The 13,859-nt window shown below is 38.6% G+C and overlaps 1 protein-coding gene across 1 annotated transcript in view; it reads left to right on the forward strand.

Annotated features, from left to right (window-relative positions):
* Lrp4 (LDL receptor related protein 4) overlaps window positions 1-13,859 on the forward strand; it is a 122,661-nt gene that overhangs the window by 23,481 nt on the left and 85,321 nt on the right. The window contains exons 3-10 of the mRNA XM_081991285.1: window positions 1,321-1,453; window positions 4,298-4,494; window positions 6,692-6,821; window positions 6,888-6,994; window positions 10,166-10,325; window positions 10,379-10,532; window positions 12,709-13,019; window positions 13,076-13,262. Of these exons, the coding sequence (XP_081847411.1) occupies window positions 1,321-1,453; window positions 4,298-4,494; window positions 6,692-6,821; window positions 6,888-6,994; window positions 10,166-10,325; window positions 10,379-10,532; window positions 12,709-13,019; window positions 13,076-13,262 (1,379 nt within the window). The remainder of the gene's footprint in view (window positions 1-1,320; window positions 1,454-4,297; window positions 4,495-6,691; window positions 6,822-6,887; window positions 6,995-10,165; window positions 10,326-10,378; window positions 10,533-12,708; window positions 13,020-13,075; window positions 13,263-13,859) is intronic.

Raw genomic sequence — 13,859 nt, forward strand, 5'->3', positions numbered from 1 at the left:
CTAAAATGTTCGAGAAGGTTCTAGATGGTTTTAGAAAGTCCTAGAAGGTTCTAAACAGTTTTGAAAAGTTCTAGATGGTTCTGAAAAGCTTTAAAAGGTTCTATACAGTTTCAGCAGCTTCTAGAAGGTTGTAGAGCATTCTAAAATGTTCGAGAAGGTTCTAGATGGTTTTAGAAAGTCCTAGAAGGTTCTAAAGAGTTCTGAAAAGTTCTAGATGATTCTGAAAAGTTTTAGAGGGTTTCATACTGTTTCAGCAGCTTCTAGAAGGTTGTAGAGCGTTCTAAAATGTTCGAGAAGGTTCTAGATGGTTTTAGAAAGTCCTAGAAGGTTCTAAACAGTTTTGAAAAGTTCTAGATGATTCTGAAAAGTTTTAGAGGGTTCCATACTGTTTCAGCAGCTTCTAGAAGGTTGTAGAGCGTTCTAAAATGTTCGAGAAGGTTCTAGATGGTTTTAGAAAGTCCTAGAAGGTGCTAAACAGTTTTGAAAAGTTCTAGATGGTTCTGAACAGCTTTAAAAGGTTCTATACAGTTTCAGCAGCTTCTAGAAGGCTGTAGAGCATTCTAAAATGTTCGAGAAGGTTCTAGATGGTTTTAGAAAGTCCTAGAAGGTTCTAAACAGTTTTGAAATGTTCTAGATGGTTCTGAAAAGCTTTAAAAGGTTCTATACAGTTTCAGCAGCTTCTAGAAGGCTGTAGAGCATTCTAAAATGTTCGAGAAGGTTCTAGATGGTTTTAGAAAGTCCTAGAAGGTTCTAAACAGTTCTGAAAAGTTCTAGATGATTCTGAAAAGTTTTAGAGGGTTCCATACTGTTTCAGCAGCTTCTAGAAGGTTGTAGAGCGTTCTAAAATGTTCGAGAAGGTTCTGGATGGTTTTAGGAAGCCCTAGAAGGTTCTAAACAGTTCTAAAAGGTTCTAGATGATTCTGAAAAGCTCTAGAGGTTGCCATACTGTTTCAGCAGCTTCTAGAAGGTTCTAGATGGTTTTAGAAAGCCCTAGAAGGTTCTAAACAGTTCTGAAAGGTTCTAGATGATTCTGAAAAGCTCTAGAAGTTGCCATACTGTTTCAGCAGCTTCTAGAAGGTTCTAGATGGTTTTAGAAAGCCCTAGAAGGTTCTAAACAGTTCTGAAAGGTTCTAGATGATTCTGAAAAGCTCTAGAAGTTGCCATACTGTTTCAGCAGCTTCTAGAAGGTTCTAGATGGTTTTAAAAAGCCCTAGAAGGTTCTAAACAGTTCTGAAAGGTTCTAGATGATTCCGAAAAGCTCTAGAGGTTGCCATACTGTATAGTTTAGTGTTTTTTTCTAAATTTTTGATTCTGTTATAGGAGGAGGCTATGACGTTCCAATGGATCCGGACATGGAAGAAGGACAGATCAATCCTTGTACAGTCACGTACGGCTGTCATAGCGGAATGTACTTGTGCCAGAGTAACTGTACTTGTATTGCCAAAGAGCTCAGGTAAGACCACAATACAGTTGTGTACAGTCATAACAAGCAAAATTCACAGAAATATGACAGTTTTGTGACTTCATCTTCTTCATACCACTTTGTGTGTCAAAACCACTTTTCTCCCTGACTGTACCTGATTTTGTGGTGCTTTTTTACGTCATCAGATGGGAAATTTAATGAGGATTCCAAAAATGTGCTTAAAACAGCCACTTTCTCACTCCAAGTGGGTTTTATAGGTGATTTTGTCCCTGACTGTAGCATGTTTTGTAGTGTTTTTTTGGGTTATTGGATAGGAAATTTAATGAGGATTCCAAAAATGTGCTTAAAACAGTCATTTTCCCACTCCAAGTGGGTTTTACAGGTGATTTTGTCCTTGACTTTTCTTTTCAAACTGTGTTTCTGACAGATTAGACTTTGACACCGCTTTTCTCTCTGACTGTACCAAATTTGGTAGTGTTTTTTTTGGGTTATTGCATAGGAAATTTAATGAGGATCCCAAAAATGTGCTTGAAACAGTAATTTTCTTACTCCAAGTGGGTTTTATAGGTGCTTTTGTCCTTGACTGCCCTTTCAAACTGTGTTTCTGACAGATTAAACTTTGACACCGCTTTTGTCCCTGACTGTATCATGTTTTGTAGTTTTTTTTTGGGTTATTGGATAGTAAATTTAATGAGGATTCCAAAAATGTGCTTAAAATAGTCATTTTCCCACTCCAAGTGGGTTTTACAGGTGATTTTGTCCCTGACTGTCCTTTCAAACCGTGTTTCTGGCAGATTGAGATTTGACACCGCTTTTCTCACTGACTGTACCACGTTTTGTAGTGTTTTTTGGGTTATTGGATAGAAAATTTAATGAGGATTCCAAAAATGTGCTTGAAAATGTAATTTTCTCACTCCAAGTGGGTTTTACAGGTGATTTTGTCCCTGACTGTCCTTTCAAACTGTGTTTCTGACAGATTAGACTTTGACACCGCTTTTCTCTCTGACTGTAGCAAATTTTGTAGTGTTTTTTAGGTTATTGAATAGGAAATTTGATAAGGATTCCAAAAATGTGCTTAAAACAGTCATTTTTTCACTCCAAAAGGGTTTACAGTTGATTTTGTCCTTGACTGTCCTTACAAACTGTGTTTCTGACAGATTAAACTTTGACACCGCTTTTGTCCCTGACTGTATCATGTTTTGTAGTTTTTTTTTGGGTTATTGGATAGTAAATTTAATGAGGATTCCAAAAATGTGCTTAAAATAGTCATTTTCCCACTCCAAGTGGGTTTTACAGGTGATTTTGTCCTTGACTGTCCTTTCAAACTGTGTTTCTGACAGATTAAACTTTGACACCGCTTTTGTCCTTAACTGTAGCATGTTTTGTAGCGTTTTTTAAGTGATTGGATAGGAAATTTGATGAGAATTCCAAAAATGTGCTTAAAAAAGGCATTTTCTGACTGCAAGTGGGTTTTACAGTCTATTTTGTCCTTGACTTTTCTTTTCAAACTGTGGTTCTGACAGATTAGACTTTGACACCGCTTTTCTCCCTGACTGTACCACTTTTTGTAGTGTTTTTTGGGTTATTGGATAGGAAATTTAATGAGGATTTCAAAAATGTGCTTAAAACAGTCATTTTCTCACTCCAGGTGGGTTTGACAGGTGATTTTGTCCTTGACTCTCCTTTCAAACTGTGTTTCTGTCAGATTAAACTTTGACACCGCTTTTCTCCCTGACTGTACCACGTTTTGTAGTGTTTTTTGGGTTATTGGATAGAAAATTTAATGAGGATTCCAAAAATGTGCTTGAAAATGTAATTTTCTCACTCCAAGTGGGTTTTACAGGTGATTTTGTCCCTGACTGTCCTTTCAAACTGTGTTTCTGACAGATTAGACTTTGACACCGCTTTTCTCTCTGACTGTAGCAAATTTTGTAGTGTTTTTTAGGTTATTGAATAGGAAATTTGATAAGGATTCCAAAAATGTGCTTAAAACAGTCATTTTTTCACTCCAAAAGGGTTTACAGTTGATTTTGTCCTTGACTGTCCTTACAAACTGTGTTTCTGACAGATTAAACTTTGACACCGCTTTTGTCCCTGACTGTATCATGTTTTGTAGTTTTTTTTTGGGTTATTGGATAGTAAATTTAATGAGGATTCCAAAAATGTGCTTAAAATAGTCATTTTCCCACTCCAAGTGGGTTTTACAGGTGATTTTGTCCCTGACTGTCCTTTCAAACTGTGTTTCTGACAGATTAAACTTTGACACCGCTTTTGTCCTTAACTGTAGCATGTTTTGTAGCGTTTTTTAAGTGATTGGATAGGAAATTTGATGAGAATTCCAAAAATGTGCTTAAAAAAGGCATTTTCTGACTGCAAGTGGGTTTTACAGTCTATTTTGTCCTTGACTTTTCTTTTCAAACTGTGGTTCTGACAGATTAGACTTTGACACCGCTTTTCTCCCTGACTGTACCACTTTTTGTAGTGTTTTTTGGGTTATTGGATAGGAAATTTAATGAGGATTTCAAAAATGTGCTTAAAACAGTCATTTTCTCACTCCAGGTGGGTTTGACAGGTGATTTTGTCCTTGACTCTCCTTTCAAACTGTGTTTCTGTCAGATTAAACTTTGACACTGCTTTTCTCCCTGACTGTACCAAGTTTTGTAGGGTTTAATAGGTTATTGGATAGGAAATTTGATGAGGATTCCAAAAATGTGCACTACTAAAACACTATTAAAACAGTCACTTTCCCACTCCAAGTGGGTTTTACAAGCGATTTTGTCGCTGACTGTCCTCCTCACTCCTCTTCTCGCCTGGCACTTAGAAAACACTAATTCACCACCCGAAAATAGTGAGAAAAAAACACTTTTTTTGCAGATGCGACGGACGATCGCACTGCAATAACGGCGAGGACGAGGAACACTGTCAAAGCGAGAAAACCGCAATACACGAACCGCAATGCGACGAATCCAAGAATTTCACGCTTTGCCCCAAAACGGGCAAGTGCATTTCCAGGGAATGGCTCTGCGATGGCGACAACGATTGCGAAGACTATTCCGACGAAACGCTCTGCGGTAACTCTCTAATTTGGTTTGACAGCTGACAGTTTGACAGACGTCACTTGTCGCCTTGTCATCCCTTTGCGTAACGCATCCAACTGACAGTTGACAGACTTCACTTGTCTTGTCGTGTCACTCTGCGTAACGCATCCAACTGACAGTTGACAGACTTTACTTGTCTTCTTCCTGTCGCTTTGCGTAAAGCACCCAATTGACAGTTTGACAGACGTCAGTCACTTGTCTTTGTGTCACTCAAAACCGTATTAATGACAGACCTGAATGTTGCCAGATGTTTGTTCGATATGCAAATTTGAAGATATTTCTGGTGGGGGATAGCTTACGGAATTTTCTAAATAAAATTGGTAGAATTTGTCAGTTTGGCAACATTGCCAACACATTTTGAACCAAATTGGAATATTTTTTCAGTTTGGAAACATTTTGAACCGAATTTGTTGAATTTTTCAATTTGGCAACATTGTCAATCTATTTTTAACTAAATTAGGGGAATTTGTCAGTTTGGCATCATTGCGAACAAATTTTTCATCAAATTGATGACATTTCTTGATTTGGCAACATTGCGAACGCATTTTGTTCCAAATTGGAAGAATTTGTCAGTTTGGCAACATTGCTAACCCATTTTGTTCCAAATTAGCAACATTTTTCAGTTTGGCAACATTGTCAACGTATTTTGTTTCAAATTGGAAGAATTTTTCAGTTTGGCAACATTGCCAACACATTTTGAACCAACCTAGCAACATTTTTCGGTTTGGCAACATTGTCAACACATTTCTAACCAAACTAGTAGAATTTTTCAGTTTGGCAACATTGCGAACGCATTTTGATCCAAATTGGAGGAGTTTTTCAGTTTGGCAACATTGTCAACACATTTCCAACCAAACTAGTAGAATTGATCAGTTTGGCAACATTGCAAACGCATTTTGTTTCAAATTGGAATAATTTTTCAGTTTGGCAACATTGTCAACACATTTCCAACCAAACTAGTAGAATTGATCAGTTTGGCAACATTGCAAACGCATTTTGTTTCAAATTGGAAGAATTTTTCAGTTTGGCAACATTGCCAACACATTTTGAACCAACCTAGCAACATTTTTCGGTTTGGCAACATTGTCAACACATTTCTAACCAAATTAGTAGAATTTTTCAGTTTGGCAACATTGCGAACGCATTTTGATCCAAATTGGAGGAATTTTTCAGTTTGGCAACATTGTCAACACATTTCCAACCAAACTAGTAGAATTGATCAGTTTGGCAACATTGCAAACGCATTTTGTTTCAAATTGGAATAATTTTTCAGTTTGGCAACGTCGCCAACACGTTTTGAACCAAACTAGTAGAATTTTTCAGTTTGGCAACATTTCCAACCCATTTTGAACCAAATTAACAACATTTTTCAGTTTGGCAACATTGTCAACGTATTTTGTTCCAAATTGGAACAATTTTCCAGTTTGGCAACATTGCCAACACATTTTGAACCAACCTAGCAACATTTTTCGGTTTGGCAACATTGTCAACACATTTCTAACCAAATTAGTAGAATTTTTCAGTTTGGCAACATTGCGAACGCATTTTGATCCAAATTGGAGGAATTTTTCAGTTTGGCAACATTGTCAACACATTTCCAACCAAACTAGTAGAATTGATCAGTTTGGCAACATTGCAAACGCATTTTGTTTCAAATTGGAATAATTTTTCAGTTTGGCAACGTCGCCAACACGTTTTGAACCAAACTAGTAGAATTTGTCAGTTTGGCAACATTGCGAACGCATTTTGTTCCAAATTGGAAGAATTTTTCAGTTTGGCAACATTTCCAACCCATTTTGAACCAAATTAACAACATTTTTCAGTTTGGCAACATTGTCAACGTATTTTGTTCCAAATTGGAACAATTTTCCAGTTTGGCAACATTGCCAACACATTTTGAACCAAATTAGCAAAATTTCCAAGTTATTTACAGTTGACAGTTGACAGATATATCGCTTCCTGTCACTTTACTGACCGTTGACAGACGTCACTTGTCTTCCTGTTCCTTATACAGCTGACAGCTGACAGACCTATCGCTTGTCTTCCTGTCACTTTACTGACAGCTGACAGACGTCACTTGTCTTTCTGTTCCTTATACAGCTGACAGTTGACAGTTCCCGCCACTTTTCTGACAGCTGACACAGACGTAAAATTTGAATTTTTCGCGCAGGCGTTCAACGAAACTGCACCGCCGATCAATTCCAATGCGAGAACGGACTTTGCATCCCAAAAACGTGGATTTGCGACAACGACAACGACTGCAGAGACTCGTCGGACGAAGTGAATTGCACCAATGCCAAGTAATTATGATCTCGTCGGTTCCGATCGGTTTCCAAAAAAAGGTAAATCGTTGATTTTCGTTGCAGATGCACCGCCAACGAGTTTGAATGTCAAGATGGCAGCTGTATCGCCATTAATTGGAAGTGCGACCGTCATTTGGATTGTATCGACGGATCGGACGAGCGACAATGCGGTTAGTATACGTTTTACTGCGCCAGTCTAACGTTTATGGCTCGTTGGACCATATAATGACAACATCGCAATTTTTTTTTTTTTGCAACGGACGTTTTGCAACATTTTTAGAGGTTTTGAATCATTTTTAGACCTTTTGCAAAATTTTTAGACCTATGCAAATTTTTTAGATGTTTTGCAACATTTTTAGACCTTTTGCAACATTTTTAGAGGTTTTGAATCATTTTTGGACGTTCTGCAACAGTTTTAGTAGTACTGCAACATTTTTAGACGTTTTGCAACATTTTTAGACGTTCTACAACATTTTTAGACGTTCGCAACATTTTTAGACGTTTTGCAACATTTTTAGACGTTTTGCAAAATTTGTAGACGTTTGACAACATTTTTAGACGTTCGCAAGATTTTTAGATGTTTTGCAACATTTGTAGACCTTTTGCAACATTTTTAGACGTTTTGCAACATTTTTAGACGTTCTGCAATATTTTTAGACGTTTTGCAACATTTTTAGACGTTCTACAACAATTTTAATCATACTGCAACATTTTTAGATATTCTGCAACGTTTTTAGATGTTCTGCAAGATTTTAAGATGTTTGGCAACATTTTCAGACATCCTGCAACATTTTTTAGATGTTCTGCAACATATTTAGACGTTCTGCAACATTTGTTGACGTTCTGCAACCTGTTTAGACCTGATTCAACATTCTTAAACTTTCCGCAACATTTTTAGATGTTCCGAGACATTTCTAGAAGTTTTTGGAAGGTTTTTAGATTTTCCGAAATGTTTGCAGACCTTTTTCAAAACTTCTAGGCCTATTTCAACATTGCTAGATTGTTTGTAAAGTTTTTAGACCTTTTGCAACATTTTTAGACGTTTTGCAACATTTTTAGATGGTACTGCAATATTTTTAGATCTTCTGCGACGTTTTTAGATGTTTGGAAACATTTTTAGACATCCTGCAACATTTTTAGACGTTCCTAAACATTTCTAGACGTTTTGGGAAGGTTTTTAGATTTTCCGAAATGTTTGTAGACCTTTTGCAAAATTTCTAGGCCTATTTCAACATTGCTACATCGTTTGTAAAGTTTTTAGACCTTTTGCAACATTTTTAGACGTTTTGCAACATTTTTAGACGTTCTGAAACATTTTAAGACATACTGAAACATTTTTAGACGTCCTGCAACATTTTTAGTCTTACTGCAACATTTTTAGATCATCTGCAACGTTTTTAGATGTTCTGAAAAATTTTTAGACCGTCTGCAACATTTTTAAACTTTCCGCAACATTCTCAGATGTTCTGCAACATGTTTAGACATTCTGCAACATTTTTAGACGTTCCTAAACATTTTTAGACGTTTTTGGAAGGTTTTTAGACTTTTTGAAAACTTTGTAGACCTTTTGCAAATTTTCTAGGCCTATTTCAACATTGCTAGTTCTTTTGCAACATTTTTAGACCTTTTGCAATATTTTTAGACTTTCTCCAACATTTTTAGACGTTCTGAAACATTTTTAAACTTTTCGCAACAATTTTAGACGTTATGCAACGTTTTAGACGTACTGCAACATTTTTTAGCGTCCTGCAACATTTATAGACGTTCTGCAAGATTTTTAGACGTTCTGCAACATTTTAAGGCGTTCTAAAACATTTTTAGACGTCCTGCAAAATTTTTAAACGTTCTACAACATTTTTAGTCATACTGCAACATTTTTAAACGTTCTACAACATTTTTAGTCGTACTGCAACATTTTTAGATCATCTGTAACGTTTTTAGATGTTCTGCAACATTTTTAGACGTTCCTAAACATTTTTAGACGTTTTTGGAAGGTTTTTAGACTTTTTGAAAACTGTAGATCTTTTGCAAATTTCCTAGACCTATTTCAACATTGCTAGTTCTTTTGCAACATTTTTAGACTTTCTGAAACATTTTTATACTTTTCGCAACATTTTTAGACGTTCTGCAACATTTTTAGACGTTATGCAACGTTTTAGACGTACTGCAACATTTTTTAGCGTCCTGCAACATTTTTAGACGTTCTGCAACATTTTAATGCGTTCTAAAACATTTTTAGACGTCCTGCAACATTTTTAAACGTTCTACAACATTTTTAGTCGTACTGCAACGTTTTTACATGTTCTGCAAGATTTTTAGACCGTCTGCAACATTTTTAAACTTTCCGCAACATTCTTTGATGTTCTGCAACATGTTTAGACATTCTGAAACATTTTTAGACGTTTCTAAACATTTCTAGACGTTTTTGGAAGGTTTTTAGACTTTTTGAAAACTTTGTATACCTTTTGCAAATTTGCTAGGCCTATTTCAACATTGCTAGTTCTTTTGCTTTTAGACCTTTTGCAACATTTTTAGACTTTCTCCAACATTTTTTGACATTGTGCAACATTTTTAGACGTTATGCAACATTTTTTAGACATCCTGCAACATTTTTAGTCATTCTGCAACATGTTTAGACGTCTTGCAATATTTCTAGATTAGATCAAACGTCACAACTGTCAAAAACGGGGTCGTTGGTTTGTCCCTATGGCCGTTAGATGGCGTCAAAGTTACGTCTCTCAGATTAAAACAGTAACTTTGACACTTTTTGCTTTAACCGTTAATAACTCGGCTATTTGAAAAGTTATGTCAAAATGATAGTGAAAGTAAAAGATAGTCCAGATTCCAGGCTTTCCAAAAATTCGACGAAACAATGTTGTAGCCATCACCGTTTGGCCGCTAGAGGGCGTCAAACTCACGGCTGTCAGACCAAAACAGTGATTTTGACACTTTTTGCTTTGACCCATAATAACTCCGTTATTCGAATAGTTTTGTCAAAATAACACTGAACATAAAAGACAGTCCAGATTACAGCCTTTCTAAAAATGTGTCAAAACATTTTGTAACTTTGACCGTTTTGCCGCTAGAGGGCGTTAAAGTCACAAAAAATACAAAAAAATTATTTTAAATTTTCTTTTACAATAGCACACTTCTCTTTAACGTCCAATAACTCCATTATTTAAAGAGTTACAAAGAAAATGAATATCAGTGTAGAGGTAAATTAAAGTGTAAGCTTTCTGACAGTGTAACCACTTTCACAATTAATCCGCAAGGGAGCGCTAAAATGACGGTTATTTTGAAATTTTTCCTTCAAAATCAGCTAAACAGAAATTCTTTTACAGATGTGATTCCAGCGCACTGTAGCGAAAACGAATTCGAGTGCGAGAACCAAAAATGCATCAAAATCGACTTCACTTGTGACGGTGACGATGATTGTGACGACTGGAGTGACGAGAGCAATTGTCGCAGAAACTTTGGCGAATGCGGTACAGGAGAATTCAAGTAAGTTCACTCAGTTTGTTTCGCTGAATTGTTTCGATTTTAAATTATTTCAGATGCCAAAATGGCGAATGCATACCGAAAAGATGGGTTTGCGACAACCAAAAAGACTGTTCCAAGGAGGAGGATGAGGCGAATTGCGACTATGCCCTGAACAAAACCAATTGCAATCACGACGAGTTCGCTTGCGCTAAAGGACAATGCATTTTGGTGAGTTTCAACGTAAATTTCCGGTAAAACTTGACGTCCTAAGACCAAATTATCTTCCTTCCCCTCCTTAGAAGTTACTAAGCCGTGTTATTCCTCTCTTCCGATCAAATCAATTCAAACTCTGTCTGTCTTGTAGTATTGTTTTAAATGTTCTCCTTATAATAGTTCCTACACGGTCTCTTATAAACGATTCTTACATTCAGCACAGCTCTCTGTTACCCTGATAATTTTCTTTGGTGATCCTCCTCCTGACCACTGTATCAGACCTCAGCATAACCTATTTCTCTTCACCAATATACCCATCGCCCTAATCCCGCTACAGCCTCCTCGTTCTCAAATTCAGCTACAGCTTTTCCTTCTACGATCTCTATCGTCTGTCGCCCCCGCATTTACCATCAAACCTCATAGATTGGGGGAAAATTGGAACCTCATAGATAGCGCTAGCCTAAGCGAAGCGACGCGACAAGCGCTATTACAGTTTTCGGTATTAAAAACTAGCGCTTGCTTAAGCGAAGCGTCGCGCACGAAAGCGACGGCGACGCGACAGATGCTATTACAGTTTTCGGCATTAATAACTAGCGCTAGCTTAAGCAATGCGTCGCGTATGAAAGCGGCAAGCTCTATTACAGTTTTTGGCATTAAAAACTAGCGCTAGCTTAAGCGAAGCGTCGCATACGAAAGCGATGACTACGCGACAAGCGCTATAACAGTTTTCGGTATTAAAAGCTTGCGCTAGATTAAGCGATGCGTCGCGTACGAAAGCGACGACGCAACAAGCGCTGTTACTGTTTTTGACATTAAAAACTAGCGCTAACTTAAGCAAAGCGTCGCGTATGAAAGCGACGACGCGACAAGCGCTATAACAGTTTTCGGTATTAAAAGCTTGCGCTAGATTAAGCGAAGCGTCGCGTACGAAAGCGACGACGCAACAAGCGCTGTTACTGTTTTTGACATTAAAAACTAGCGCTAACTTAAGCAAAGCGTCGCGTATGAAAGCGACGACGCGACAAGCGCTGTTACTGTTTTCGACATTAAAAACTAGCGCTTGCTTAACCGAAGCGTCGCATATGGAAGCGACGACGCAACAAGCACTATGACAGTTTTTGGCATTAAAAACTAGCGCTAGCTTAAGCGAAGCGTCGCATACGAAAGCGACGACAACGGGACCGGTGCTATTAGAGTTATCGGTATTAAGAACTAGCGGTAGCTTAAGCGATGCGTCGCGTATGAAAGCGGCAAGCGCTATTACAGTTTTCGGCATTAAAAACTAGCGCTAGCTTAAGCGAAACGTCGCATACGAAAGCGACGACAACGGGACAGGTGCTATTACAGTTATCGGTATTAAGAACTAGCGCTAGCTTAAGCGATGCGTCGCGTATGAAAGCGGCAAGCGCTATTACAGTTTTCGGCATTAAAAACTAGCGCTAGCTTAAGCGAAACGTCGCATACGAACGCGACGACGACGCGACAGTCGCTTTTACAGTTTTCGGCATTAAAAACTAGCGCTTGCTTAAGCGAAGCGTCGCGTATCAAAGCGACGTCGCGACAAGCGTTATTACAGTTTTCGGTATTAAAAGCTTGCGCTATCTTAAGCGAAGCGTCGCATACAAAAGCGACGACGACGCGACAGATGCTATTACAGTTTTCGGCATTAAGAATTAGCGCTAGTTTAAGCAATGCGTCGCGTATGAAAGCGGCAAGCGCTATTACAGTTTTCGGCATTAAAAACTAGCGCTAGCTTAAGCGAAGCGTCGCATACAAAAGCGACGACGACACGACAAGCCCTATTACTGTTTTCGGCATTAAAAGCAAGCGCTGGCTTAAGCAAAGCATCGGATACGAAAGCGACGACGACGCGACCGATGCTATTACAGTTTTCGGCATTAAAAACGAGCGCTAGCTTAAGCAAAGCGTCGCATACAAAAGCGACGAGGACGCGACAAGCGCTGTTACAGTTTTCGGCATTAAAAGTAAGCGTTGGCTTAAGCAAAGCGTCGCATATGAAAGCGACAAGCCCTATGACTTTTTTCGGCATTAAAAGCAAGCGCTTGCTTAAGCGAAGCGTCGAGTATGAAAGCGACGATGACGCGACAAACAGTTTCCGTCTTTGTCGCTCGTTGTTCTGTTTGTGAGCATGTTGCACACCAAACGACTAGTAAAACGTGTCCCATTTCAGGACACGTGGAGGTGCGACGGAGTGTTCGACTGTCCCAAAGGGGAGGACGAGGACAATTGCGAAATTGTGTGCGACGACGCCAATTTTCCTTGTACCGGCGCGAACGGCACCAAAACGATATCCTGTCTTCGCACCAAGTACCGATGCGACGGACAGCTGGACTGTCCGAACGGCGACGACGAGAAAAACTGTCCGGTAAAACGCGACTGCGAGCCGGGCACCAAGTGCGAGCAGCGCTGCGTCACTTATTTCGGCTCGAAATTGGGGTGCGCCTGCCAGAACGGCTATCAGTTGGACAAGGATGGATTCACGTGAGTATACACGGGGGTGATAAGCGATGATTGTACTGCTGCATTTCCTGTTGCAGTTGTAACGATATTGACGAGTGTATGTACGCTACGGATCCGGTGTGTTCGCAAACTTGCAATAATACAGTGGGTAGTTTCAAGTGCGGCTGCATGACCGGTTACGTTCTCAGGCCGGATTTGAGAACGTGCAAAGCTGTTGGTGCTTCGCCTACTTTGCTGTTTGCTAACCGAATCGATATTCGTCAGGTAAGAAACTATCGAAAGTATTGTAATATGAAAGTTATCCGGGCGTATGAAACTTCTTCTTGGATTGTTTGATTTAGTCAGTTATGGTCCATCGAACAGAATAATGGTCAACAATCTACTAATCCGGCTCGTAGAGAGTTGGTAGACATGTGACAGTATGCTTATCGGTCCAGAGATTTCTAGTAGTGCGATGTCTCACTTTTTGCGCATTATCCCACGAGGAAGGGCGGTTCCTTTCAGAAAACATGCATTAATTGCCGCTGCCTCATTTCTTTCCTCGAAAACTCGGTTTTGTACATTTGATCCTGTTTTTTCTATCTGTACTTGATTTCCTAGTGCTTTTCTAGGTTATTGTATAGGAAATTCAATGAGGATTCCAAAAATGTGCTTAAAACAGTAATTGTCTCACTCCAAGTAGGTTTTACCAGGGATTTTAGTTTTGGTCCTTCGAACCGGATAATCGTCAACGAGCGAATTAGTTATGGAAGAAGTGTGAAAAATCACAGTATTCCTTTTACCAATTAATTATTGAACACCCTGTACATCACTGATATTGTATTATATAATATTTATTAGTACTTTATATTATATTCCTAG

The sequence above is a fragment of the Ips typographus genome, linkage group LG12 (assembly GCF_016097725.1).
Source record: "Ips typographus isolate SLU linkage group LG12, UJ_Ityp_2.0, whole genome shotgun sequence".
Classification (NCBI taxonomy): Eukaryota; Metazoa; Arthropoda; class Insecta; order Coleoptera; family Curculionidae; genus Ips; species Ips typographus.